This window comes from Pezoporus wallicus, unplaced genomic scaffold (genome assembly GCF_028554395.1).
Source record: "Pezoporus wallicus isolate ANWC-B61680 ecotype Strahan unplaced genomic scaffold, APGP_CSIRO_Pwel_v1 scaffold_6445, whole genome shotgun sequence".
Classification (NCBI taxonomy): domain Eukaryota; kingdom Metazoa; phylum Chordata; class Aves; order Psittaciformes; family Psittacidae; genus Pezoporus; species Pezoporus wallicus.
Genome location: NW_026641753.1, coordinates 2,814,577 through 2,841,973, shown reverse-complemented (window position 1 = coordinate 2,841,973; position 27,397 = coordinate 2,814,577). Strand labels below are relative to the sequence as shown.

General features: G+C 38.3%; 1 protein-coding gene across 8 annotated transcripts in view; it reads left to right on the top strand.

Annotated features, from left to right (window-relative positions):
- The window catches only part of TENM1 (teneurin transmembrane protein 1), a 579,830-nt gene that overhangs the window by 402,678 nt on the left and 149,755 nt on the right, over positions 1 to 27,397 (top strand). For all 8 annotated transcript variants that reach the window (XM_057425125.1, XM_057425126.1, XM_057425128.1 and 5 more), the window contains one exon: positions 21,623 to 21,863. In XM_057425125.1, coding sequence (XP_057281108.1) covers positions 21,623 to 21,863 — 241 coding nt within the window. The remainder of the gene's footprint in view (positions 1 to 21,622; positions 21,864 to 27,397) is intronic.

Below are 27,397 nucleotides of genomic sequence, written 5' to 3'. Positions count from 1 at the left end.
TAGCTGAAACAGTGTTGCATGCTGGTATCTTAGATCTCTTGAATTTTAAGGAGGTAGTTTTTTATGTTTTCAACTGTATTTTAATAGGTTTCATTGTATTGCACAGAACAGTGGGTGGATGATGATGTGGGTGCTTTCTCTACTAATTTTGTCAGTTATACTTTGCAGCAGTGCTTTAAATGTCTAGTGGTGTTACTGATTGGCATTCCATTAGGTTTAAATATTGATAAGGTATTATTCATTTATTTAATGCATAATTTCTGTCACCTTATTTTGGCTATGGAAAGAACTGATCTATTAACTCCAGCCACAATATTTATGGATAAAATCCTTCAGTTTTAAAATTAAAAATAATTAGCTGTTGTCGCAGTACTAATTATTGTGCATACAGTATCAGCAGGGCTATAATCTATCTGTCCAATATGAATTTTACTCAAATTGCATTAATCATAACTTGCTTAAATGTTAGCAAATGACTCTACAAAGTACCAGTGATAGGTATTTTCGCAGTCTAGAAATAATGAAGATGTAAATCACTTCTACGTGTCATTGCCTTAGTATTCATATGGTATGATGTGAAACTGCTGCATCTGCTTTTACACCAATATTTAAGGTAGTTACTCCTTGGGGTGGCAGCATGGTATATATCTGTGTGTATGTGTATATATATATCTGTTTACATCCAACTGCATATAGCTATGTCATAGTCAATCAAATTAGTTAATTTAGATTTACATTTTCAACCTCGTCATGAAAGTCAGTGCTGGTCAAATATACTCTAAATTCAAATTAACATTGTAGACTTTTTGAGCATGATGCTTTACATTAGCATGCATGCTTAGAATAGAATTTATCCTATGAAATTCTGCATGTCAAATTAATAGTTTTTAGGGTTTAGTGTAAAATTTTATCCTTTATTCATTTCAACAGGGGTATGCAATTTTATATTGACAGTGTATTGCTTCAGAACTTTATTTTGAGTACTGCTGTTTATATTATGCAATTTGCTTAATTCTTGTTCTGCTTTCTTTGTGTTTGAGTCTGTATTCCTTTATGTATTAGCAATACTGGCTGCAGCGTTTTGTGATCAGCAAAAAAGCACACCCTCTTGCAAGCATTAATGGAAGGGAAGTGTAAGCATAGTTTATTGAGGAGACGACAAACTCGAAGCCTCTATCCATATTTTTTCCTGTGGGAAAATGCTGTAAAACTATTTTCTTGCCATGCACATTTCATTTCAGAAGCCTCTAACTGTCACTGCAGTGATAAACCTGAGCAGCAGCACCAGGAGTTGAGTCATGGTACCCATGGGGCCAAGGCATAAAGAATGAAGCTGAGCTAGTTTAACTCCTCAGCTTTATGTTTTTCAAATGCAATGTGTATGTTAAATTACCAATCTATGCTATAGGATTCCTATACAGAATTTAGTAATGATTCAGAAAATGGATACTGTTCCAAGATGAATTAGAGTGGGAGTATTTAGGTACAGTTTTCAAGTTCTTCTAACACAAACTCATTACTAGGTTTGAATTTTTTGGAGGCTGTGAATTTTTCTTTCTTGAAGAGTGGCAGTACTTAGAAAGCTTGAGAGTTTGTCCCCGAGTTTCGTTCATCACAAGGTTATCAACCGTTTGATGGCTATCACCATGCCTGTGAATCTCAGGAGAAGGGGATTTAAAAAGTGTTTTTATAAACAAAATGAATAAAAGTAAGACAGAGTAATAATGAGTCACTGCATTTGTCAGCTGCTTTCTGAAGTGTGCCATTCTTGTTGCTATGATAATAGAGAAAATTAATACATCCTGTCAGGACCGCACGACAGGAAGACTGAAAAGCTGTGAAGTGACTGTACACAGTGGAATAAAGGAAATCCACTTTGATCTACCATTTTTGATGTTTTATAATTGCACTTATTATCAGGTCCTTTACTCTCTTCTTATTTGACACAAGATCCATTATCAGTGACAGCGTGAATGTGAACACGGGCTTGATTTGAAAAACTACTTAGGATGAGGTAATGGGGAAAAAAGCTTTTTGTTCCTAACTGTTGAGAAAAAAAATCATTTATTATGTTAGTGCTATCAGCTAATATCTTCCCAGAAATGCTCTCCTTCGTGTGCAATATTGTCTATATGCTGCATTTGAGTACAGCCTGTTTAATTAGCTCCCTAATGAAATATTTTATAACAAAATGGAAATTTATCATTTGCTCTTATGCCTTTGTTCAGCTACAGGCGAGGGCAGGTCACTGTGCCCAGCCTGAACAACACAGCGTTTTCTTTCGTGCTGTATTTGAATAAAACCCATTTCATTTTTTAAATTTTTTGTCTTTAAAAATGCTGTCTATTGAAAAATTTCAAACAAAGGGATAAAGTGCTGTCCTTTTAGCTTTCCATGCTGTCTCTTATCTCTCCAGTGTGAGGTGAGAAGTACTGCTTCACAAAGAGGCAGATTGCCAGCTATCTTGTCTTATATTGGGCTATACAGGAGAATTAGTTTGACACACAGTGGTGTGTGGACACATTCAGATTCCACAGAGTCTTTCTCTTGTATATGAAAAGAAACTGGTAAATTGGTTATTCACTATTTTAAACAGCTTGAAGTTGCACAGAATTTTACTTGGTTCCTAGTGCAGCCAACAAGAAGTTTCTGTTGGCTATATTTAGCCTACATTTTGTTTACCTTGGCTTTGTTAGGTAAAGGAATAAATGACCAGAGTACTGGGGACATTGCCATATGGGCAGGCACCAGCCCCACAGCAGAGCCCCTGTGCTTTGTCAGAAAAAAACTCCTTTAAGTTAAGACTTTCACTGCACTCTGTGAAAGAGGAATCTGCTGCTGTGACTTACCCTCACATGAAGGTGTTGCCTGTATCTCTGTGATAGAGCTTTAAAATGTAGCATCCTGTTTCTTTGAAAGTGTGCTTTCCACTCAAACGTTTCAGGGAATGTGTCAATTCCAGTGACATTTCCCAAAAGAAAAGAACTCTGTTTGGAGGTGAAACTCCTTATCAGAGCAAGAGGTTCACGGAGGAAAGGCAGTTGTCAAGCTACTCACCTGGAAAGTCGAATGGTGAAGGAGAGGATTGAAAATGATACCCTCACATCTGATACACAATTGGTCTTTCCTCTTTCTCTCTCTCTCTCTCCTAATCTCTTGTGACATACTTCACTGCATATAAATAATCAAATATTTATTGGACTAAAGAGGCAGACACCAAGGGGCTGTGTAGCATGGTGGTCAGGCACTCCGGTTACGTGACTGACAGGTTAAATTCCTGGTGCCAATTGCATTTTAAAAGTGGTATGTCTTAGGTGGTAGGTGAAGGGTATGAGTATCTAAGATTCAAGTCCCATGTCTGTGTTAGAGCAAATAAAGCTGAGCCTCCCATGCACAGATGAAAGCCATAGAGTGGCTTTCTAGATTTGTGAGGAGGAGCATTTCCTCTCTTTGCTACCGTGTAGTGTTCTTTGCATTGCCTGGTTATGCTTATATACACTGGAGTCTGGTGAGCAATGCTGTCAAATCGAGGGAAGCTGTCACCCTGCATTCATTTTGCCAAGCTTTATAAGACTTAGCACTTCTGTTGTGTATTTTTATGTTCAAAGTGTTATAGGAATATTAAATCAAATTCTGCTCTCAGCTGAACTGTATCCCCATTCATTGCTCGGTTTTGCTTGACAGTAAGAACCTGGGACAGAAAATAAAGAGCTTCATTGCACCAGTGGAAGCACCCTGAGAGGCTGAGAGAGAAGGAATTTGTTACTATACCCATCAAGAGAGTGCACCTGGCAGTTCCCTTGTGTTCACCTGGGTTCTCTGAAAGGAAAATAAAAGTGTTTCATTTCATCTGTGCTTCTTTTGGGAAGGGAGCATCTCAGCACAGTCTGTGCTTAAAGTGACAGTTTTGCCCCTGTTTTTGGTACATGTAGGGTACCACTTATGGTTTTTGCATACTCCACATACCAGCTGCTTCCAGTCCTGCTCTGCCTGGAATTTGTGGTATTACTGAGTGCAGAATTTTCTTATAATTCATGAAATCTGTGCTGGAAATCTTCCCAGTGATTTTACATATTCAGTGACGACATGTACAATATTATTCACTTTATCAGCAGCCATTCAAGGATCCTCTACTAATATAACATAGTGGAACAGCTTTGTCTTTGACTAATGTGGGGGAAGGGGGGTTATTAGTAGACATGGAGTTTGCTACTGTTGCTATGGGGTTTGAGAGAGGGGTTTTTAGGGCAATAGAGTAATTTTGAGAATAGCATGAAGTGGTTTAGTTTTGTATAGGTATAGCACAGTAATTTTAATGCTGCCTTTGTAGCATGTGAAATGAAGCTAATGCTTCCCAATGAAGAAGAATGCAAACATACACAGTGCTGTCATATTGAAATCATCTGGAAGGAGATGAATCACTAATCAGTAAACGGATAAATGTCCCAAGCCATTTCACTTTGTATTAATGTTGGAGCCTGATCAATACCATAAATGTCAACTGCAGTTCCAGTCATATAGTTCAGTCTCATGAAGTAGAAGTTGTTTTTGTATTAGCTATGCTGTCACGTATTGTGCAGCAATGATTTTAATATAAAGGATATAGCAGTGTAATCGTGTTTGTGCTATCAAAGTGCAAGCGTATTCACATGAGGTGAATTTTAGCTCTGCAGGTGTCCCAGACAATGGTACCAGTTCTTTCTTCACAGCATTTCTTGGAGCAGCACGCAGAATGAGTATGGGTGCTGGCACATGCACTGCACAGTTGATCTGGTGACAGATCCTTTCCTTCCCTCTTTCTATTTCCTGTCTAATCAAGAGGACAGAATTAGGGCTTTAGAGATCACTACAGGATGTAAACTAGCCTGGGAGTGTCTCTGCAGCCATCTAATATTCCCTCCTACATTAGCCAAATTTTCATCCAAATTTGGACTATGAAGTACCATACAGCTGTCATAGTTATTATATCTTTATACTCAGTTCTTTCTTCAGTTGGAACTGATTCACTGACATATTTACTCATACATTTTTCAGCCATGTATTTTCTCTACAATAGGATATGCTTTATTTTGATAGATATGTGGTGTGTTGCTTTTTTCTTCAACGTAAGATTGTAAAAAACAAACTGGAGGAGGAGGAGGAAAGCTGTGTCTGACTGGTCCTCTCCTTTCGGATGAGGATGATGCATTTTTCTTTCACAGTTTCTACTTTGCAAGTGCATGTAATTCTGAAGAGTACAATTTCTTCTGAATGCTACAACCCGACTCTAATAATTACCTTTAAAAGGTCATTTTGAAATTGCATAAGCTGAAACTGCCTGCTGATCTTCACACAATCTGTCCATCCTCTTTAGTAAAAGGTAACTATAGCACGTATTATCAGCAACTCCTTCCTCCACCTCTTTGATACTTTTGCTTTGTTTGAATTCAGTCTGCATATTTCATAATAAAGGCTGGCAGGTATATAAAGCACAGTGCAAGTATATGAACAGAACTATTTGTTCTCTCCTAGTTTCCTTGGTTATTCTGTTATTCAGTACTGTGAGATGAGTTTGGTGGAGCATCCTTTGTTGCCTGGTTATTGCATCAGTCAGACTGAAGCACAGTGGTCCTGTTTGTATTGCTCACAAAACCTGTATGAGGTGATTTACAGTATTTGTCAAGAGTCACGTATTTCAAAAGACTGCAAGTAAGCATCAAAATTAGAATTTAAACATCAGGATGAGGATCAGAAGGAAGCTTAAATTACTATTCTGTTCTAGACAATAAATCCTGTAGCAGTGGTTTCATGGTTTTCTTACGTGTGTTCAGTTTCAAACTGCTTTTTAAGTGTAAATACCTAGCTCAGTCCAAGGTCTGCAACTGAAGTATTTCATCTCTAGTTTTTGCATTATTGGTGGTACATGACTTCAGGCAGTTCCTTTAGTCTTCTTCAGCCATGAGAATGGATTGCCTTAAACCTGTTTCATCAGTTGTCTGAGTAAATGATATACTAACCTTGTTTGCCCTAAATATCTTCTGACTAAATCAGGGCTGACCTGGTCACGTAGATAAAAATCCACCAACAGCTGGAATTTGGTTGAGGTTCCTGGCCAGAGCAGAAGCACGCAGTGAGTGCAGTTTTGCTCTGTGCTGTGGTTTTGAAATATGTGAAATGAAATCCTTCAAGATGATGAAAATTTGTCATTGTGAATGAACTGAGCACATAGCAGTCTAACTTTTATTCTTCCCACTGGGATTTGAATTCAGTGGACATTTTTGTTATGTATAAAATATACATATGTGTATTATATACTTACATAAAAATGCTTCCTTTTTCAGTGTAGGTTTTATACTTAGATAAACTTAGGTTTCTCTGTATATTGCCTGTATGGATGAATAATTTTCTATATAAAATTTTATACATAAAATATTTTTAACCTCCTCATCTCGATGATAGGTTGTAGCAAAAAGTTCCTAGATTAAATGTGTTGTTAAAAAAATATAATGGGAAGAAAACCACCTAGAGTATTCCCTTTTATCTTTCTCTCCCAACAGTTTCATTTAGTGATCCACTGTACTATTACTGTGAGTGTAAATAATTGCATACCTACTGAGTTCATTATGTTGTTTCTCTATCATTTACACCTTGCTTATCTTTAAACTGCATGATCTGTTTAGTGTCTCCTCACATAGTGGCTTTCCCACATCATGAATCTAGTCACTTGTTTGTGAAATCCCTTCTATTTTTACCAAATTATTCTGGGGGTAAAAAAAAAAAGAAGGTGTTAAGTATGGAACAAAGTACTCCATGAGATGTGTGTGTAATGATTTAACACTGTCTGACTTTTTACTTTCTGTCCAATTTGCTTTATTTTCTGTGTTGTTACATTCTTTCACTAAAGCTATACATAGAAAAGAGGTTTTTCATTGAGCTGTTTACAGATGAATCCAGGTCCATTTTCTGAGTATTTGGAGTTAATTTAGACCTCAGCAGTCAATTTGAGGTACTCTCCGTTTGTCAGTGTGACTTTTCATCTACTGAGGTATGATCCATTCATGTACCTCTGCTGGACTTTACAAATCTAAATAAGTTTGTGCCAGTCTGGTTCAGTGGTTCACTGCTTTCTAAATGACAAATACAGTAACCCCATTCCTAGAACAAAACCATAGAATCCTAGACTAGTTAGGGTTGGAAAGGACCTTAAGATCACCCAGTTCCAACCCCCCTGCCATGGGCAGGGGCACCTCACACTAAACCATGTCACCCAAGGCTCTGTCCAACCTGGCCTTGAGCACCGCCAGGGGTGGAGCATTCACAACTTCATATGGTGTTCCACAGGTGATATTTTGAAGTGACAAATTTTCTGTTTCTAAACATAAATAGAAAATGAATATGCCCTATGGCCTGCTGGTCTGTTAGCTTCTGTAGTTACAAACCAAGGCAGAATAACATAATTGAAATCAATGGAGTTAATTCCATATCATGCTGTTGTAACTGGGAAAAGAGATGGGTTCTAAACTTACCCCTAAATCTTTCAAATAAAGCCATCTGCTCAGATGTTTGGTCAGAACAGGTTTTAAGCCATCATCCTGGCAATAAAAGGAAAATGAATGATTCTGGGCGACACACAGCTTTTTGTACATAAAAATGAAGCAACCTTGAAAATCTATTGACTTTCTAGTAGGTTAATATTTTCTACTAGGTGACTATAGTCCATAAAAGTCAAGCCTGGAAACATATGAACATAAGTTCTTTTAACTTGCTATAAATTGCTGAAATTTGCCTGAACACTCACTGAATGTATAACACAATGAAGTCTGATATTTGACCTTTGAGGTCTGAGTTTAATAGAAATCTATAAACATAGCAGCTCAGTTTACAGAGGCACCCTATCTCAGATTTTATAGTGCGGATGTGCTTAATAAGACAGTCAAAACTCTTGGTCAGGTTCCAACCCCCCCCCCCCCCCCCCCGACTTTCTAAGTATCAGAACATGTAAAATACTAAATTCTTTTCAAAATTAGGGTTTAACTGCCTATAGAAAGTTACCATCCATGTTCAGATGGCCAAAACCATGTAGTGTGAGATTCTCCAAGAAGCCCCCAGCTTCCTGAACTCAGTTTAAGCAGTATGAGGAGGTACTTGCTGCTTTGGAAGTGCTAGCCCTGCTTTGTATGGCTTTGTTTCTGGCTTTATTTTCATGGATATTTCACACTTCCAAAGAATTATCTTCTAAAAGCAGGGTTGTTTTTTTTCTCTGTTTGAAATTCTGAAATATGTAGGAGTTTGTCATAGGATTCAGAACCGAACAAAGAATAATAATGTTTTCTTTCAAGAATCTGAATTTCTGAGGAGTTAGTGGGCTTGTTCTTTGATGGTAAGTACTGTAAGTTTCTGTTGAGGTATAATTATTTTTATATCTTATAATTATTATTACAAAAGCAGCTGTACCTAGTCTGGAAAGCAAACAAAAATAGCTAGTAATGAGTTCTGAATAATTTGAGTCAGTTTTAAGAAGGATAAGCAAAGACTCACTGCTGTGAGCTCTCAAATGTTGCATTGCTTAAAGGGAAATTTCTTCTATAGAAAAAGGTGTGAGAACTTTTTTCCTTACCACCAACTCTTGCACTGTTTGACCTCAAAACATTCATTATTTTTCATTTGGAATGAGTAGCTTGATAAATCCTGAAGTGCTTGCTAAGGTTGTGTTTCTGTTTGCTATTCTCTTTTGTTCAGTGTATATGGCAAGGTTTTGGTAGCAAGGAGGCTACAGAGGCAGCTTCTGTGAGAAGGTGCCAGAAACTTCCCCCATGTCTGATAGAGCCAATGTTGGATGGGTCCAAGATGCACCCACTGCTGGCCAAGGCTGAGCTCAGCAGCAGCAGTGGTAGTGCCTCTGGGATAGCACATTTAGGAAGGGGAAAAAAAACCTGTGCAACTGCAGCCAGAGAGAGGAGTGAGAACATGTGAGAGGAGCAGCTCTGCAGACACCAAGGGCAGTGTAGGAGGTGAGGAGGTGCTCCATGTTCTGGAGCTGATTCCCCTGCACCCGTGGTGCAGCCTATGGTGAGACGGGCTGTGCCCCGGCAGCCCATGGAGGTGCATGTTGGAGCAGATACCCACCTGCGGCCCATGGAAGACCCCATGCTGGAGCAGGGAGGTGCCTCAAAGGAGGCTGACCCCATGGGAAGCCCGTGCTGGAGCAGATTTGTGGTAGGATTTGTGACCCCGCACTGAAGCGTTCTCCTGAAGGGCTGCACCCCATGGAAGGGACCCACACTGGAGCAGTTTGTGAAGAGCTGTAGCCCGTGGGAAGGACTCACACTGGAGAAGTTCATGGAGGACTGTCTCCTGTGGGAGAGACCTCACACTGGAGCAGGGAAAGAGTATGAGGAGGAAGGAGCAGCTGAGACAACATCTGATGAACTGACCACAACCCCTGTTCCCTATTCCCTTGCACCGCTGTGGAGAAGGAGGTAAAGAAATTGGAAGTGAAGTTGAGGCTGGGAAGAAGGAAGGGATGTGGGGAAAGTGTCTCTGAGATCTAGTTTTTATTGCTCATTATCCTAGCCTGATTTGATTGGTAATAAATTAAACTAATTTTCCCCTAGTCTAGTCTGTTTTGCCCATGACAGTAATTCCTGAGTGATCTCTCCCTGTCCTTATCTTGATCCACAAGACTTTTGTTGTGTTTTTTCCCCTGTATAGGTGAGGAGGGGACTGATGGAGCAGCTTTGGTGGGCACCTGGCACCCAGCCAAGGTCAACTCACCACAGTTTAGGTTTCAATTATTTAATTACAGGTCTTGATATGAAACTAATCATGCATGCATCCATATGAAGCTGGCTTACTGACAGGATAAAATCATTAAAGAGTCATTACTATAAAGTGACGTTGGCCTGTAATTTTTGCAGTTAACGGGGGAGTTGATGCTTGGTGAACAATCCAATTAAAACTGGCAACAAAAGACTTAAAATGTCAGCCAAATTGCTTTTTAATAGTCAACGCAGCCGTCACAAAAAATAAACATTAAAGTCCCCATGGTAGCATAAAGCTTCATGGTGAAACAATTCTAGAAAATGAATAATAATTACAGTATCCTGAGAATTCTCTTAATAGATGTGCACTCATTAGAATACTTTGTTGGTTAGATTCATATGAAAAAGTATGTTTCCCTTGATACTTCTTTATGCATTTGTTTTGAAGGTTCTAGTCTGTATTTTATAGATGTAATTTCTAGTAATATTCAAAAATGCATATCTTATTTACAATGAGTTTAAATAACTGCATATACATAAGCCTTGAGTGAAATGCACCTTAGAAATGTGCTGTGAGGTGAACTGAGGATATGATCACAAAGAGCTTTTATAACCTATTAATGATGTAAAATGACATAATCTTTGTTAATTTTGAATTGCACTGGATTTCTTTTGCAAGTTGAGCTAGAATAGCAGGAGAAGCTTGTCAGACCTCACCACCCAACGGTGACTGTCTGAATTGGTTTATGCCAAAGTGTCCCTGTTGGTACTTGATAGATGCTTTCCTGAGATAGTCAAAGGTGTTTAAGAGTGCAGAGATCCTAATAATAAAATGAAGAGCGGATTTTTAAGTCCTAATTAGTTCTGAGAAACCAGACCACAGCCCCCAGGTTAGTGAAGTGGTAGAAGCATATTGGTATTTCAGAAAACATCATGAGGGACTAACTTGAAAGCTGTGGGCTTGTGCCTAGGCTGTTACATTAATTTTCAGGCATTACATTAGATGTTTCTGTGCTGTTATTTGTCTTTCCCTACAGGAGTTTTTCTTTCTTTAAAAAATAATCGATTTGTTGTTTACCATCAGTTACACATGTACCATTTGTCTTTCCTCCCAGCAAGCTCAGTCATATAGGAGAAGTGTCAACACTCCTAAATAAAATGTTAGCAAACATCAATGGCAGGAATAGATCTTTTTGTAGTATTTATTTTATTCGTGGGTTAAGTTGATGGGGAGAGGAACTTGTTAAATACCTCGAGAGATAAAGGCAGAAATAGTCAGCTAATTCTATGTTGAGGTATATCATTTAAGTAATATAATGTAATTTAGATACCATGTGAAATCAGATGGTGAGTGACAAATAACTTTGTTATGCTATCTGACAATTACATGCAACCTCCTTTTTAAGTAATACCATATACTTCTAAGTGTTACCAAGAATAAATTGATGCTAACTATAAAGTTACCATTCTTGTTATTTAAAAAAGTAAAACAATAATTCTGTTTTTTAAACGATAATTTGAAATATTTTTTTTAAATCAGCTTATTTTCTAAAGCAAAACTTCAAAATGATAATATATGTTTTGAAACTGTAATTTGTCTTAACTCGTCTTTAAGAAATTTGTCAACTAAAGCTAGTAAAGTAGAATATAAATGAAGTTGAAGGAAACAGTCTGTTTTCCTGTGAGCTCTCTACCCTGACCAACAGGGACCTAGTAAGGTTGCTGAGAAAAATCTGTTCTACTGTAATTTATGTATTGCAAATTTTTGCATAGGTCAGACTACTCTGAGGGGAGGATAGGACAGGAGAGGCCACACATACTTTGATTTAAAAAAAGAACCAAAAAACAGTTGTCAGTGATATTTCTTGACAGTAAAAAGCACATCAATTTGCTGCTTGTCAATTCATCAACAGTGTTTAAAACAAAGATGAAGTGGAAGTTTCTTCTTAACTTCAGGAAGAGTAATGGATCATATTCCTAAAAAAAATAAGGCAAACGTAAAAGCACTATCAGTTTTCCCAAAAGCCATTCATTTTACTGGTTGGTAGCATGCTTTTGTATAATGTTTTTTCTCTCCAGAATTTTTCTGTCCAGAATAGCTAGCAGAAAGTTGTAGCAACAAACAACTCTGCTACCCCATACAGTCCACGGACAAAGAAGAATCACTTTAAAATTAAATCTCAGAGAATACAGTGGAAATTATTTCTACAAAGCCAGTATAGGGATACAGCTTTATAATCAGATGTAGCCCAGTGATTTATGGTGAATTCTGGCTGAACATTGTAGGTCAAGGGGTATTTGTTCTGAACAGCCGACTTTGAGCAAGCTGTCTCCTACTTCTCTAGTCCTGTAGAGCAAAGCCACCCAAATAGCCTCAGCACTGCTAGTCCATAAAAACACATGGAATTCTATTTTACTGAGTGAAATAGAGACCTTACTCTATAAAGATGTTCTTCAGAATATTATGAACATAGGAATTAGTCTATATCTCTCATGTTGTGCCCTCATTAATCTCATTCTAAAAGTAAAACAGGGGTAGAGACAATTAGTGAATGATCCAGAAGAGCTTCAAGCTTCTCCATTTCTACGTGATATTCGTTGTAAAGATGGATCTAGTATTTTCAGTTATGCTCTGTAAAATAATGTCAGGAGACATGCTGGATGTCTGGATTTGACATGGTAATCTGGAGTGCAGAGCTGGGTGTCCTGACCAAAGCCTTTACATATGCAGGTGGGAGAGGCTGGAGTGGGATTCATCTTTGGAGCCAGAAAGTTCAGGTATTTCCACCTTGAAGTAAACTTAGAGTAAGACAGTACTGCCAACAGAGTGCTAGCTCTGCCTGGATCCAGATAGGTAGGAGGAGATAGACTTGGGATCTTGCTTCCAGTAATTTCAGGAACGTGCATGAACATGTTCATCAGGGCTTGAGTTTGAATCCTGATGTAACTGGCAGGTTTAACCATGACTTAGGGTTTATAATCTTTTTGTATTTCTGTAAAGTCCCAGAATATTTTATATTTACAAAATATAAATCCACAAATTGATCTCTTTCATGGCTGGGCTTTAATTTGGCCAGGATTCTGTATTTCAGTCAACTGGTAGGACTCAATGTCACTGTCCCTAGGCTTGAGAAGGTAAGCAGTGAAATGGAAGAGTCTTCACCTCAGCCATAGCAGTGCAGTGAACTCAAATGCTGCAGGGTTTTAAGTTATTTGGGTCTATAACAGGGCATGGCCTCAAGCAGTCTTTTTTCCTAAAAATGCTGCAAAGTAACAGGAACACAGATGAAGCAGGTAAGAGGCAGGCAGGGGAGATCACCATCCACTGGGGAGATATTGGTGACAAAGTGGCTTAACATGTCCATATTTGTAATGTTTCCACTGAACTACTGGCTAAATACACTGTGTATTTCAGTATGATTTATAGTTGCTAATTCCATTACCCATAGATCCCTTTTAGAAAGCCATCACAGCTAATGAATTTAATGACACAAAGGCCAAAACGTGAATACATATCACTCTGCCAAAACCATCAATAACTAGGGAAACATTAATTTTTACATCCATGGCTGCTTGCAACCTATTTCACCAATAATAAACTGCTCCTTAATCAAAATCTCTTCACCTCTAGGGTCATCAAAATTTGCTGCCAGGCTACTTGTAACTGCCTGGCTTTTGTAAACCCGGATGATAGGCTTACTCTGTAAGCTATAATCTCTCCCGCTTTGTTCAGAGTTTTAGAGTAGTGATTGTACTGTCCCCTGTGAGTTACCACTGATAGAAGTTACAACTTGTGATATTGACTGAACCTACCACTTTTAAGTAATGACAGAAATTATGCATTCTCCTGAAAATACCACCTTTAAGCTGGCTGAGAGCTGTCAGTCTCCACTCCTAACACTGGAATGCTGTGTGATGTTCATTGTATCAGCAGCTGCTTGATCTAAACAAACCACTGGAAACCTGAGCTCAGGTTGTTCCCTCAGTCTCCATCAGACCTGGAGTGCTGCCTTTCTTCTCCACCCCTTTTTTTTTTCGTCCTCGACCTCTGTGACTCAGCCACCAATAGACCTGTCTTGTGTTGGAACAGATTGTAGTGATTTAAGAGGAGCCCTGCCACAACTGGATGAGTATTTGAGAGAATATGATGGATGCACTTCCTGCAGTGAAGGAGATGAAAGGGAAGGAATAGGATAGTTTTGCTTTGAATGTGTCATATTAATTGACATTAATGTGAGCATTCCACATAAATTGAATAATGTTTTTCATGTAAATATTATAGATGAAGTGCATTAGTATTCAACAGCTATATGAAGTAATATAGGACAAAGATATAACTCAGTTCAGCAGAATAAAAGCACCATAGGGTCTCTTCACTCCTCTCTGGCAATGAGGGGACAAACATCAGTGTGTTTATATTCTGAGGTGCTTCTGCATGATAACATTTCGAACTTGCATCTTATCCACAGTACACAATATTATAACCTGAAACTTGTTTCTGGTTACTAACTGCAGCACAGAGTGGCATCTTGCAGTGCATTGTTTATGTGCAAAATTATTCTACTTCAGCAATCCAGCTCCCAAGTTAAAACACCGAGTAATGGAGTTAATTAAGGAGGAGTAGTGCTGTTGTGGCTCTAATGGTCTACAGATATAAGTGCCTCTAAGTGAGGCGAAGTTTGTCCGTCATTCCACCAGCTGATACAGCTGGAGAAAAATTAGATACTCAAAGCCCCAAGTGTTGGGTTTTGTTTGGGTATCATGACATTTCCATCATCAGAAAAAGCAAAAATACTCCCCCATGCACACCTGCAAAAAAAGAGTGTATCAGTCTTAGTTCAAGAATTGTACACAGTAAAATTGACAAATAAAGTGTATGATATAAAGATGACAGATGCCAGAATTTTTTGAATCTTGAAAGGCAGAATATTACTGAATGCATCCTATCTGCAAAGCGGGAAAGGGTGGCCATGTGATAGTTCCCTACGGATAAATCACTCCCTTTGTTTTGCTAATGAATTCTCACCTCTGTTCTTTTGCCTGAAAAATTTTCCCACATCTTCCTCCAGCTGCGTCCAGAAACAGCTTGTTTGCAGAGACACTTTTGAGACGCTTCTGATTTATTTTTCAAAACACTTAGATTTACAGTATTATTTCACTTTTATCATGCCACTTATTCATGTTTTACCAGAAAGAGAGTCCGGCTCATATTATACCACCCTGATGTGCTACAATAATGGCAAATTACTGGCAAATACCTAAGTCCTGCTAATGAAAATTCCTTATGCCACTCTCTGTTGCTAGAGGTTTTAAGGTGTTGATACTGTCGTATGCAGGTAATAAAGTCCATATATACTATTTGAATTGTGAAGATTTTGTAGTAGAGTTTTAAGCAATCCAGCATTTGTTATGATTCTATGATTTGTTTGTTAGAAGTAGACCAAAAAATGTAAACTAAAATAATGGGAAAATCCCAAGCTCATACTGGCCTGCCTAAATAACTATGGACTCCAGAAAGATTTTTAGCTGCCTTTAGCACTATTTCACAAGAGATTGTATTAAACAGAATTAGAGAAACAAAAAACATTCATGTCATTAAAAGGAGCAGTTTTTTAAAGCATTACCTGATGGTGATGCTCCAGTCATTCCTTTTTACTTTGGTGTTCAAAACTAGATAATTATCTTTTTCTAATGTTTCCTATAATGGGGTTCATTAGGAGGATTTACAAAATATAGTTGCTTAGGTCTTACAGTACAGGTTTTGACTTTTAATGTAAAAATAGGAAAGGAAATGCTGCACAGCTGTTGTAAGAGTCCTTGCTGTCCTTGTAGCTTATATGCAGAATGGAATTTTTTTTCCTACTTAGAGCGTACAATGCTCAATGAAAGTATTATTTGTGTTTTTAAAACAGTTGAATTGCATCATGCTTAGTTCTTAAATATGGGTAAATTTGGAAATGCTGAAGGACAAATAAGGTTCTGTTAGCATTAGGAAATCATTAGAATTCTTATTTTACCCAATCTCTTTTTGTTAAAATGATCCACAAATTATGAGTTTGAAGCTGTTATCGTGTATGTGGATGTGTGTGCATAATTGTAAGGGATTCAAGGGAATTAAACATATGTGATACTGAGAACATAAAGGAAATATTTAATGGGATCAATATGAACATATTGGACCGAATGTTTCAGTTTTATAATTTCTTTGACATTGTTACATTATTATCATGTAAATGCAGCTGTATTTTATGCTCACTGATGCCATTCAAAGTACATGACATAAGATCTCTTTTAATTTTTTTTTTTTTCAAGTAAGTGTTGTGTTTCCAGCACAGCCTAAATAATGATATGTAGGATTCTACTCTTAGAGTAGCAGGATAGTATGAAATTATATACTTTGCTATTGGAGGACACACTTGTACTGACAAAGCATGGGCCCACAGCCCCTTGATGATCCCCAGTGGTTCCTCCCTCAGTCTGTTCTGGGCTACTCCAACCTGCCCAGCAAGTAAAAGTTGCTGCCACAGAGGCATGAGTTAGTTGGCTGTAGTAGAAAGTAGTATGTGTCTCTGGAGGTCTCTAAGTCTCTTGTACTTTGGATGTAAACTTTAAGTCCATATGACCTTTAACTTACAAACTTTCATTACATTATAAATTTTATTTTGCATAAAACCATATGGTTCATAGAATTCTTTAGACACATTTGATATTTTATATTCTGAAAGATTTGCTGTGTAGTAAGGCTGAGAAATTTATATTCAGCAAAAAAATAATCTAAAGGTAAATTGGTATTTAAGGTGCTTGTTAAATATTTTCATATCCTAGTGGTCTGACAAAGTTCTCAAAGCACAGGATTCTGCAAGTAGGATAGGCCACCTAAATGTTGAGCTCCCTCAGAAGGAACAAGTGTAGAATAAATTATTGAAACACAATGTGCATTTATATACATCAGTAGAGAAATTTCAAACACTTTTCTTTTTGCTCATTCACCTGTTCTCAAAATACATGGCATCAAAAATAACAGGAATTCAGAGATAGGCAGCAAATAGTTAGGAGCTTAGTAAGGTCAATGACACATACATAGAAAATTGTAAGTTTAGAATGGAAGGAAAGGGTTTAAAGACTTACACAACACCAGTAAATATATTAACATGTACCAGAACCAGCACTCTGCAATGGTAGCACCATCTCATTCTTAGTTTGTCTACTTAGACAGAAAGCATAAATCTCATTGTAAAATTGATAATTTTTATTCTATGCCTTTTAGCTTTAGTCTTAAGCATTCAGATTCTCTGTCTTTTCCAGTTCTTCAGTGTCCATTATTCTCCTTCATCTCTGCTTGAGAAAAAATTAGACTGTTTTTAACTGAGTAGTGGCATACTCATAGAACTCTGAACAAACTACACCAACTATTTGAACATATGTTGCTATTTTATTCATTAAATAATGGATTAATTCATATTCAGCTGAGACATATCTATTAAAAAAAATATCCAAACATACCAGTGAAGAATGAATTTAAGAACTGAAAAAAATTAAAATATCCCAAAAGCAGGATTAGGTTAAACACAAACCTTTTAAGGTTCATTACTTTTTAATATATTCTCTCTGATATACTTCACTTGGTAACAATACAGGCTATTGTAGTCTTGTCAGTAAATGATAAAACAGTTCAATTACCCCTTCTTTCTATGTGTATCTAAAATTTATAGTAAAGTATACTACAAAACTGTTAGGAACATATTTCGGCAAAGGCCTGGCTTGTTTTCAAAACTAATTTTTAATGAGGTGCTAAGTAGTTGATACAGCTGCTCATTTGATTTTTGTCAGTCTTTAAAGCAGTTTGGCTACATGTTTATGATTATAAAGGCATTTTAGCCTCTTAAGGAAAATGAGTTTACATTAATGTTGCTTATGTCTGCTGGTCAGTGCCTCCATTAGCTTTTGAGCAGAATGGCAGCACTAGTCTTACATGGCAGAGTAAGGGAAGTGTCCAAGTTAAGTAACTTTCCACTTTGGAAGAGCAGATGCCTCGTAGAATGCAAGATATGAATTATTGTATGTCCTGAAGGAAAAGGCAGTAGTAGTGCAACTCAGCAGCTGAAGAGAAGCTGTTGAGGTCTGCGCTCCATAACAGTAGGATACCAAGCTCCTTTATACAATGCCATGGAGCAAGGTGTGTTCAATATTAGATAAGGGCCATCCAAAAGAATGAGTCAGAACCAAAGAAGAAGGAACATCCAGGACAGGAGCAGAATTCCTCCCTTCAAACTTCAAAGAAAGGAGAGTGAGCAGAAATCCATTTTAGAATTACAAGGAAAATTTTTCTTTTTTGTAGCTGGCATCAGTGCAGTAGTTTCTCTTTTGGACTTATTGTGTGGAGTTTGGGAAGTGTCTCAAAATAGAAACTCTAAACAAATTAACTTTGGTATTGTAGAATGAAAGAAAAGTTAAAAAGGGGGGAAAGTAATTTAGTGGAGTTTATGGAGTGGGTGGGGGAGTATGTGTTATACAATACAGATCCAATATACAATAAAGCAGCAGAATGTTGTATAGATCTTCTCAGGAAACACCACAGTTCTAGATGTGCTCTGTAGAAATGAAAGAACTATTTAAGCTAGTGAATTCTCAGGGAAAAGAGTTCAGAAATTTTCTAAACAGCCTCTTATTTGTAAAAGGGCTAAACCCAAGATCAGATGAGAAGGCCAATAGTGACAGCTAGGAGCATCTCTTCTGGCTTGGACACTCCTTGGCTGAAAATCTGATTTGAAACAAATTATTGAAAATGTAATGCTTGAGCTGAAGTCATGTTTTACAGTTCTATTTTTAGATGGATGGAAACTTCTACTATGTCAATGAACACATTGACAACAAATAACACTGTATTTGCATAACCTACACAGGTTTCTCGGTGTAAAAAAAGTTTAAAATCTGATTCTTAGCAACTATTAAAAATTAAACCCAGAGTCATCATGGAAAGAATAATACTGAACAATAGCAATGGGATAAAACTTCATAGCTAATTCGTGTGGCACTCCTATACACTTTGTTGATGATTTTGGGGGATGGAACTAGATGATCTTTTAAGTTCCCTTCCAACCCAAACCATTCTATGATTTTGGAAAATTACTGGCTTTAGACAAATTATCTTGTCACTTTTTAAGTATTTAAATGATGTTTCATTCAGTTATTTTGCAGAGTCTACTGTTTATTCAGAGTCCTAAAGAATCACATGTGAATATTTAGTTATGATGGTGCTTTATATCCCAAGCAGCATTTTTTGTGGTATAAAAATAAAGTTAATGAGATGTAGACTTGGTTTCAAGCAAAATGAAAATAACTTTGCCAAATTAGAAAGTCTGTAAAAAGTAATTGGAAACTCAGGCTGATTCTCAGCATAATGAATTTGCAGTGCTTCACTGAAGTGAAGGTCTGATGCAGAAGACTTGTCTTTAAATTGCCAAAATACTTCAGAACCTGATGTGAGGTTTCCTGCGATGCCAGTAGCTGACGGAGGGGTGACAAGTGTGATAATTAAAAAGGAATCCCCCAGGAAATCTGATGTGTTAATGTATTGTGATAAATTGGACTGGGAGATACAAGGTACCTCACCATCCAGAAGCACTTTGTGGTTCACAAAGCAGAACCGGTCTATTGCTTTGAACAAACTGAAGTATTTGTCAGATAATTGTATGCTATTGATGGGATGGGGACAGTACAGATAAAAGAGGAGGAAGGGAACTAAAAGATGCTTTGCCATATAGATTATACAGAGTTTTCCCATTTACCTAGAGCAGTCACCTTGGCTGCTCAGCATTTACCGCGTAGCTTTTGATGTACCTTGCAGAGTCTAACTGTGTGTCCTGGCCAAGATCAGCAATTTTCTAACAGGACAGTGGCACAACCATTAAAATGGCTTGTTGTGCAAATTGTAGGTTGTTATAATCCTGCAAATTTTCTGTAGAGTGCACTTCAGATTGACACCAGTAAGTAAGGGAGTGGCATTGATCACATGCTTGAGGATGCTGGACATCAAATATTATGTCCAAAATTTGGGTAGCTTTCAAATCTAAAATAGCAGGATACAGGATTTAGTGAGATTAATTACTATATGAAAGTGCCTTAGCAGATTATTTCAGACCTCTGGACTGTTGACTCCAGTGATTTAATTTACTGAGGTCTCCAATTTTCTAATATGCTTAGAAATGCTTTTCTGGTATATGCAAACTAATATTACAGCGTAAACCTTAATGCAACTGTACGAATGCTGCCTTGATAAAAGATCAATGAAATTAAAAGGATTAAGCCTGGGCCAAATCTGTGACAGCTTTGCTTACTGCAGCATAGAAAAGCTTACGTAGAGCACTAAACAACCTTGTTTCTCCAGTTGGGGTAAATTGGGACTGTCACGCAGAAGAAGGTGCTTTTTTTCCACCAGCCATTCCGAGAAGTGAAGGGGCATGCTTTCATCTTTCACCTTGAAGACACATCATGTCATAATTTAAAGAAAGCATGCGTTGTAAATGAATGGCGACAGCAGTTCCTTGCAGGGAATTTTTGCAGGTTCATCAGAGCTCTGCTACAGCTGGTTTTGTGCAGATTTAACTGGACGTCTGCTAAGGTAAAAGGGAGGGTGAGGGTGAGTATAGAAATGGGACAAAGCTGTGTTAGACCCTGAGGCAAATTAGCTGGAAGAGTTTCAGGTTAATAGCTTCACAGTTCACCCGGTCTGGCAGTGATTTTTATCAGCATCTTCTTTGCAAAGTATTTGTTATTGTTTCTTTCAAATGCAGTTGTGTGCCTCAATTCTCCATAGCTGCATCTCTTGATGTGTTGAGAAGTTTTGAGGAGTCTTGTGGGAGGTAGAGAAAACAAGATTTTATTGTCCCTTCCAGGTACCATTACACCATATTTATATCTTTGTTGTCTTTTGAGGAGGATTCCAGCTCAGGGGCACAGCCTGGGCCACCCAAGAGCTGCATGGCAGTGTTAGCACAGGGCAGCACCCATGCTATTACACCAGCCCCCTGGGGTGCTTGAGGGCAGCGCTGAGGGTCCCACAGAGCAGCAGCAGCACAGGGAGCGCGTGGAGTATGACCTTGGGCGCCCACCATGTGCATCTTTCACTCCATCTCATTCACAGCCCTGTCCAGTAGCTGTGAGCTCCTTGTTGGCTCATCTGCCTTTAGATGCCATAAAACCTTTTCTCTGGATATCCAGATCATTACTGCTTCAAATAGTCATTAAGAGGGCCTTTTCCCAGGTCTCATTTAACAAATGCAGTAACAGACTCACAGAATTGTGTAAACCTTTGTTTATGAAAGATGTTTGTTAGGTGGCAGGAATTATCCAATTATTTTCTCCCTTGATTTGAAGTGCAAGACTTATTCTTAATGCTGTCTCTGTTTTTTTCACAGATGTTCTTAAATTAGAAGTATACCTCATGAAATCAGTTGGCATCTGTGCTGTAGTTCAATGTTAACTTGATTTATTTGTTCTTTACCCTCATCTCACAAAATGCTATGACAAATCAAATGAAAGTGATGTCTTTTTTGGTTGATTGTTTTTGGTGGGGTTCAGTTTGGGTTTTTTGTTTTGTTTGGGGTTTTTTTATGTTGTTTGGTTTGGTTTTTTGTTTTGTTGAACTGCTGAACTACACTGCTGGAGGGTGTGTGTCTGTATCTGAATTCTCCATTTCAGTAGACTGTTATGTTTTAAATTACTTCACATGTTGCAACAGCGTTTGACAGGCAGCTGGGTTAACAACATCATAAAACACCCTGCTTTAATCCCAATAACTAGTACATCATGCTCGTGCTCTCTTGATCTTTCTAAAATAATAACCCTCTGTGGGTTTCTTTGCCTTCTCCTTGTTGTTTCAGATATGCCAGGTAGTCCACATAACCAGTTCACCTTCAGACCCCTCCCGCCACCGCCTCCACCACCCCACGCATGCACGTGTGCCAGAAAACCACCTCCAACAGCTGACTCTCTGCAGAGAAGATCAATGACCACCCGCAGCCAGCCCAGTCCTGCTGCCCCCACTCCCCCCACCAGCACCCAAGATTCCGTGCATCTCCATAACAGCTGGGTCTTAAACAGCAACATCCCGTTGGAAACCAGGTACAGACCGTTGTACACGTTATATCCCAAATGTCAAAAAAAAATAAACAACAAAACCAGAACATGGGGAAGGAGGCCTGACGTTGACATGAGATGGTGATGGGGAATTATAAGTTTGTCATTCAGGACATGCCAATGCATTTTGATGTGAGGCCAGGTCATGTGGCAATGTGAGGTCTTATTTAATTCATTCGATTAGATTATTAATATTCATAAAAAGCACATACTTCACAAAGTTTTGAAAGACATTGATTTCCTTAAGGTGTGTAGCTTACATCAGTGTTTTAGAGTTGTGTGCAGTCAGGATTTGTGCTTATCTACTTGTCTTGCCCTCCCGCATTCTCCCAGTGGCATTTCGTAATCAGCAAATAGAAGTTTTATTTAATCACTACACTCTGCCCCTCTGGAGTCAGTCAGTGTCAGGCTGTAGCTTTCCTGTGCATAAGAAAATACAGGAAATAATACAAAAATAATATTTTTCTCAGTGCAAATGTAAACACTTGATTGCAAATTTACACAAAGAATGTAATTTGATAATCCTTTGCTAGTGGGGAAATTATATGGGCCCAAAACAGGTATTGAGCATGGAGGGCCTTAACTCTGGGAGCTGGGAAAGGGAGGGTTCAACTTCAGGATCATCCACAATTTACACAAATAATCTACTCTGAAAAATAACTGAAAGCAAATGCATGTATTCAGTGAACCTGTGTTTCATTACCCAAAGTTCTACCAGAGGTAAATGCTCAATTTTATCTGACCTTTTGGCTATAATCTTTTTTTTGTTCTCGACAAGTATTAACTAATTCGATGGCTTTCAGCTACAGCTGTGTTTGCTGACTTGATGCTTGAAACAAACCTTTGATTTTCTACAACCTTCTTCCTCTTCTCTGTGAACAGAGCACCAAGAAGCTTTGACTGGGGTTTCCTGTGGGGTTTGGCATTTTAAAACATGTAAATGCAAAGTGCCTGACTCTCCGTGTAAGTTGTGTTTGGTGAAACAGGTGAATGTCTGACATCCAGATAATCTGATCCAGAGAATACAAGGTATTATGCAGGGAAATGTTTTTTTTTTTATACACATATGACCAAGGACAAATTATAACTGAAAATCACTGAAACCTAAATGCTGTTCTTTTATAGGAAGGTTTTATTTTATTGCAAAACTTGATTTTACTATACATCTTTAGACAATTAACTGCTGCTAGTGTCAAGTGTCGAGTTAGGTTTGTCACCTAACGAACACCTAACAAGTGTAAAATTAAGGTTTTTTTTCTCTGAAAAGCTCTTAAGTAAAGATTGAAGATAAGCTGCTTCATTCTGAAATGAAACTTTCCTTATTTGTCTTAAGGGCAAATCACAAGAAGAATGAAGGAGGATGGAAACTTTTCTCCAGAAGTGAACATGAAATTTTTAGTTCAGCTAGTCCTTCTAGAGCTAGATGCTTCTGTTAACACAATCCTTATAAAGAGAAATCACTGTCATTTCTGACATAACAATCTTATATATATATATATATATATATACCTTCTGCTGCACCTAAGGCTGATCACTCGGCATTCTGTACCCATTCAGTACCTTTTGGTTCTCTTCAGTTAACAGTTACGTAGATCGTGTTTAGCCTTTCTGCATCCCTCTTCACTGTATTCTCATCAGACCTTATTGGGGAAAATACTTTGCAATTTAAGTCTCTTTTGTGTACAGTTTGGTTTTCCTAGTTTTTTACTATTTTTGCAAATTTAAAATGTCTCATAAAGGACAAATATGTAGAGATATAGTTCCATATATAATTGTATAATTGGACACTGACAAAAGACACTGTGCAGTGGATTAGGAATTCAGACGGGAAAGCATATTCCACATTAGTGATTCACAAAGTCTGGGAATTTTCCACATTCCTGGCCTTCAGTGGTTGTTTCAGCTGATCTCATGCACCCTCTGGTAGCTAGCTGCAGCCTCTCATGAAGCTGGCTGAAAGGCTGTATAATCTGAAAGTAGAATCTGTGAGACTGTTTGCCAAGATGTATCTGCAGTTTATGTGCAGACAAGTGATGTAGCAGGGAAACATTGTAATAAAAGACATTTGTGATTACCACTTCCCAGAAGCCTATAGTACACAGCACAGCCTTAGAGAAAAAGAATGGCTTGCAGCTTGGTTTTTCTTCCTTTAACAGGGAATGATTCAGCTAGAATTGAGCAAATACTTTGGCCTAATATCTGGACTCTCTTGCTTTCCTTCTCCATTAATGTTTAGCTGCATATTAAAAATAATCCTATGAAATAAAGGGAAACATGTCAATGGCAGCTGTGGTTTTCTGCTAAACCTTTAATAGTACCAAATCTACCTAATATGTACATACCTAATATATTTAAGCGGATTTCTTTTTCTTTTTTTTTTTAATTTGGAACATTTGCAATCAAAAAGAAGACTTAGGCAGTAATGTATCCCCTACTGTAACAACTATGCACAAATCAGAATGCACGTGGTCAGCTTTTCTTCCAGTTGTATCTCCTGTTAATCCATGAACAGCACATGTGTTTGCATGGTTTATCTGCAGCCAGGTAATATTAGAGAGTTTTCAGACAGGAAAAGATTTCCCAGAGCCAATCGCGTGACTGTAAATCCTGTTCACTCTGGACAGTCAAAAGCGAAGCAACTTTAGGAGTCTGCTTATAATGAAAATGTGTCATCTTTATGTAAAAGAAAATTCTGTAGTTCTGAAAATGTTTGCAGTACTCTGATTAAACATGTATTCTTATGTAATTAGAATTTGAAATTCTAGATGAGACTCCAGTGGGCTGCAGTAAAAGACATAGACTGAGGTATGTGTTCTGAAAGGGTTTTTTTTTACAGGGTAAAACTTCATTATATGCCTATAGAAAAGGGCAAATCGGAAATTCTGTTTTGTGCTTCATCTGGAGGTGTTATATGCAAGGACTTATGCGCAACAGTTTTGTCAGGAGCCAGCTTACCAGCCCAACTGTTTAATGGGGAGACTGACCTGGAAATGACTTCCTCAAGTTCACCCAGGCTTTTGGCAAAGCCAGAAAATAGTCTAAATCTGTGTCATTGCCAAGGCCAGTTCTTTAACTCTGGCAGTTATTCTAAGCAACCCAAATGAAAATTAGAATTAGGCACACCCTTAAAACTTCAGAGGACATATCACAGAATAGCTGTTGATGAAGCCTGGAGAAGAGCTGTACCTGTAGGGGGGTGTAACCAACTGTGCTGCAGCCTTCAGCGCTGTAATGTGCCTGTCAATGCAAATGCAGACTCTATGCACTCACACACAGTTTTGAAAAAAAAAAAAACATATTCATTACTAAAATGACTTATGAACATGCAGTAATTTCATTGTCACCCAGAAAAATAATTTGTAAGTATTACCAGAAAAAGACTGCAAGGATCTCTCTCACCACATAAAAACGCAGGAGCATTGATTCTCTTTTTTAAGATAATGTTATTTGGCTCTTACATAAATTGATTTTTTCCTTCTTCCCCAGAATAAAGTACTTGCAACCTATTGCCTATTCCCTTCTTTTCCACTAAAATAATTGTGGTTTTCAGGTTACATAGATACTTTGCTCTAATGTTTCAAATCTTATGATTTACACTGTAATACATTGTCATTATCTCTGACAGCCCCATCTGAACATAGCTTACTACTTTTTATGGAGTACGTATTAAATCCTAACAATTCAAAGGAGTGCTTTTCATTTTCTCCATGCCCACTTAGTTAACTCAGTATTTGTTTCCATAGTCTACTTTTTTGTATTTCATGGGGGTTTTCAATGTTTGTTTGGGTTATGTTTTGCTGCTTAAGTCAGAATCCCAAATAAGAAGGCAAAACTAGATCTTAAATAAGGATTTTTACCTGCCATGATTTCTGATCCTCCTCACAGTCTATTATAGTTCTCTCATGGATAAACCACTGGTCATGCTTATTTTCAGTGACGTTTTACATCTAGATTACCCAAGCATTAATTTTTTTTAAGTTTTCTGTGTAAATATAAAAGCTTACCTGATTTTGATTGTGTTTTGAGGTGTGGATTTGTGGTTTGGGTTTGGTTTTATTTTTTGTCCTGTTCTGTGCTTCAGTATTTTACATATTTGCTTGTTCCTTCCTTCTTAATTTTTTTTTTTTTCCCCTAGTTCCTCTAACCCATTTAGCAGTGTTGGCAGTAAGGTTAATGCTGTGCTGAATGGACTGAAATCTCCCTTCACTGCGCTGGCAATGAGCCAAGTACTGTGGAAAAAGACAGCTTAATTTAAGCAATCTTATCACCATGGTAATAGCTCCTCTAAGGGGACAGTGACGTACCAGACCATGAACCTGAGATTCAATTATCATTAATTTATATAAAACTTTGAAGGACTGTAATAATAAGAGATGTATTTGGGGTTCAAGGCAGTTATGATTTTTAGTTACTATTCAGCAATATTTCACAGCACTGAAGTTTAATTATGCTCCAAACACTTAAAAACTTTGAGAGTTCTGGAGTTCAAGAAGGTTATTCAGATCATCATAGACTCCTAGAAGGGTTTAGGTTGAAAGGGACCTTAAAAATTTTCTAGATCTAACTCCCCTGCCACTGGCAGGGACACCTTCCATTAGACCAGGTTTCTCTAAGCCCCGTCCAGCCTGGCCTTGAACACTGCCAGGGATGGGGCAGCCACAGCTCTGGGCACCCTGTGCAATTGTACAAATTCCCTCTTCATATTTCTTGTCAGCCCCTTTAGGCATTGGAAGCTGCTCTAAGATCTGCCTGGAGCCTTCTCTTCTCCAGCTGAACAACTCTAATAGGATCGTAGAATCATAGAATAGTTAGGGTTGGAAAGGACCTTAAGATCATCTAGTTCCAGCCCCTCTGCCATGGTCAGGGACGCCTCACACTAAACCATACCACCCAAGGCTCTGTCCAACCTGGCCTTGGACACTACCAGGGATGGAGCATTCACAGCTTCCCTGGGCAACCCATTCCAGTGCCTCACCACCCTGACAGGAAAGAATTTCTTCCTTATATCCAATCTGAACTTCCCCTGTTTAAGTTTGAACCCATTACCCCTTGTCCTGTCACTACAGTCCCTAATGAATAGTCCCTCCCCAGCATCCCTATAGCCCCCCTTCAGATACTGAAAGGCTGCTATGAGGTTCTCCATGCAGCCTTCTCTTCTCCAGGCTGAACAGCCCCAACTTTCTCAGCCTGTCTTCATATGGGAGGTGCTCCAGTTCCCTGATCATCCTCATGGCCCTTCTCTGGACTTGTTCCATGTCCTTTTTATGTTGAGGACACCAGAACTGCACACAATACTCCAGGTGAGGTCTCACAAGAGCAGAGTAAAGGGGCAGGATCACCTCCTTCGACCTGCTGGTCATGCTCCTTTTAATGCAGCGCAGGATACAGTTGGCTTTCTGGGCTGCAAGCACATACTGAAGCAGGCTCATGTTCATTTTCTCATCAACCAGCACCCCCAAGTCCTTCTCTGCAGGGCTCCTCTGAATCTCTTCTTTGCCCAACCTGTAGATATCCATATA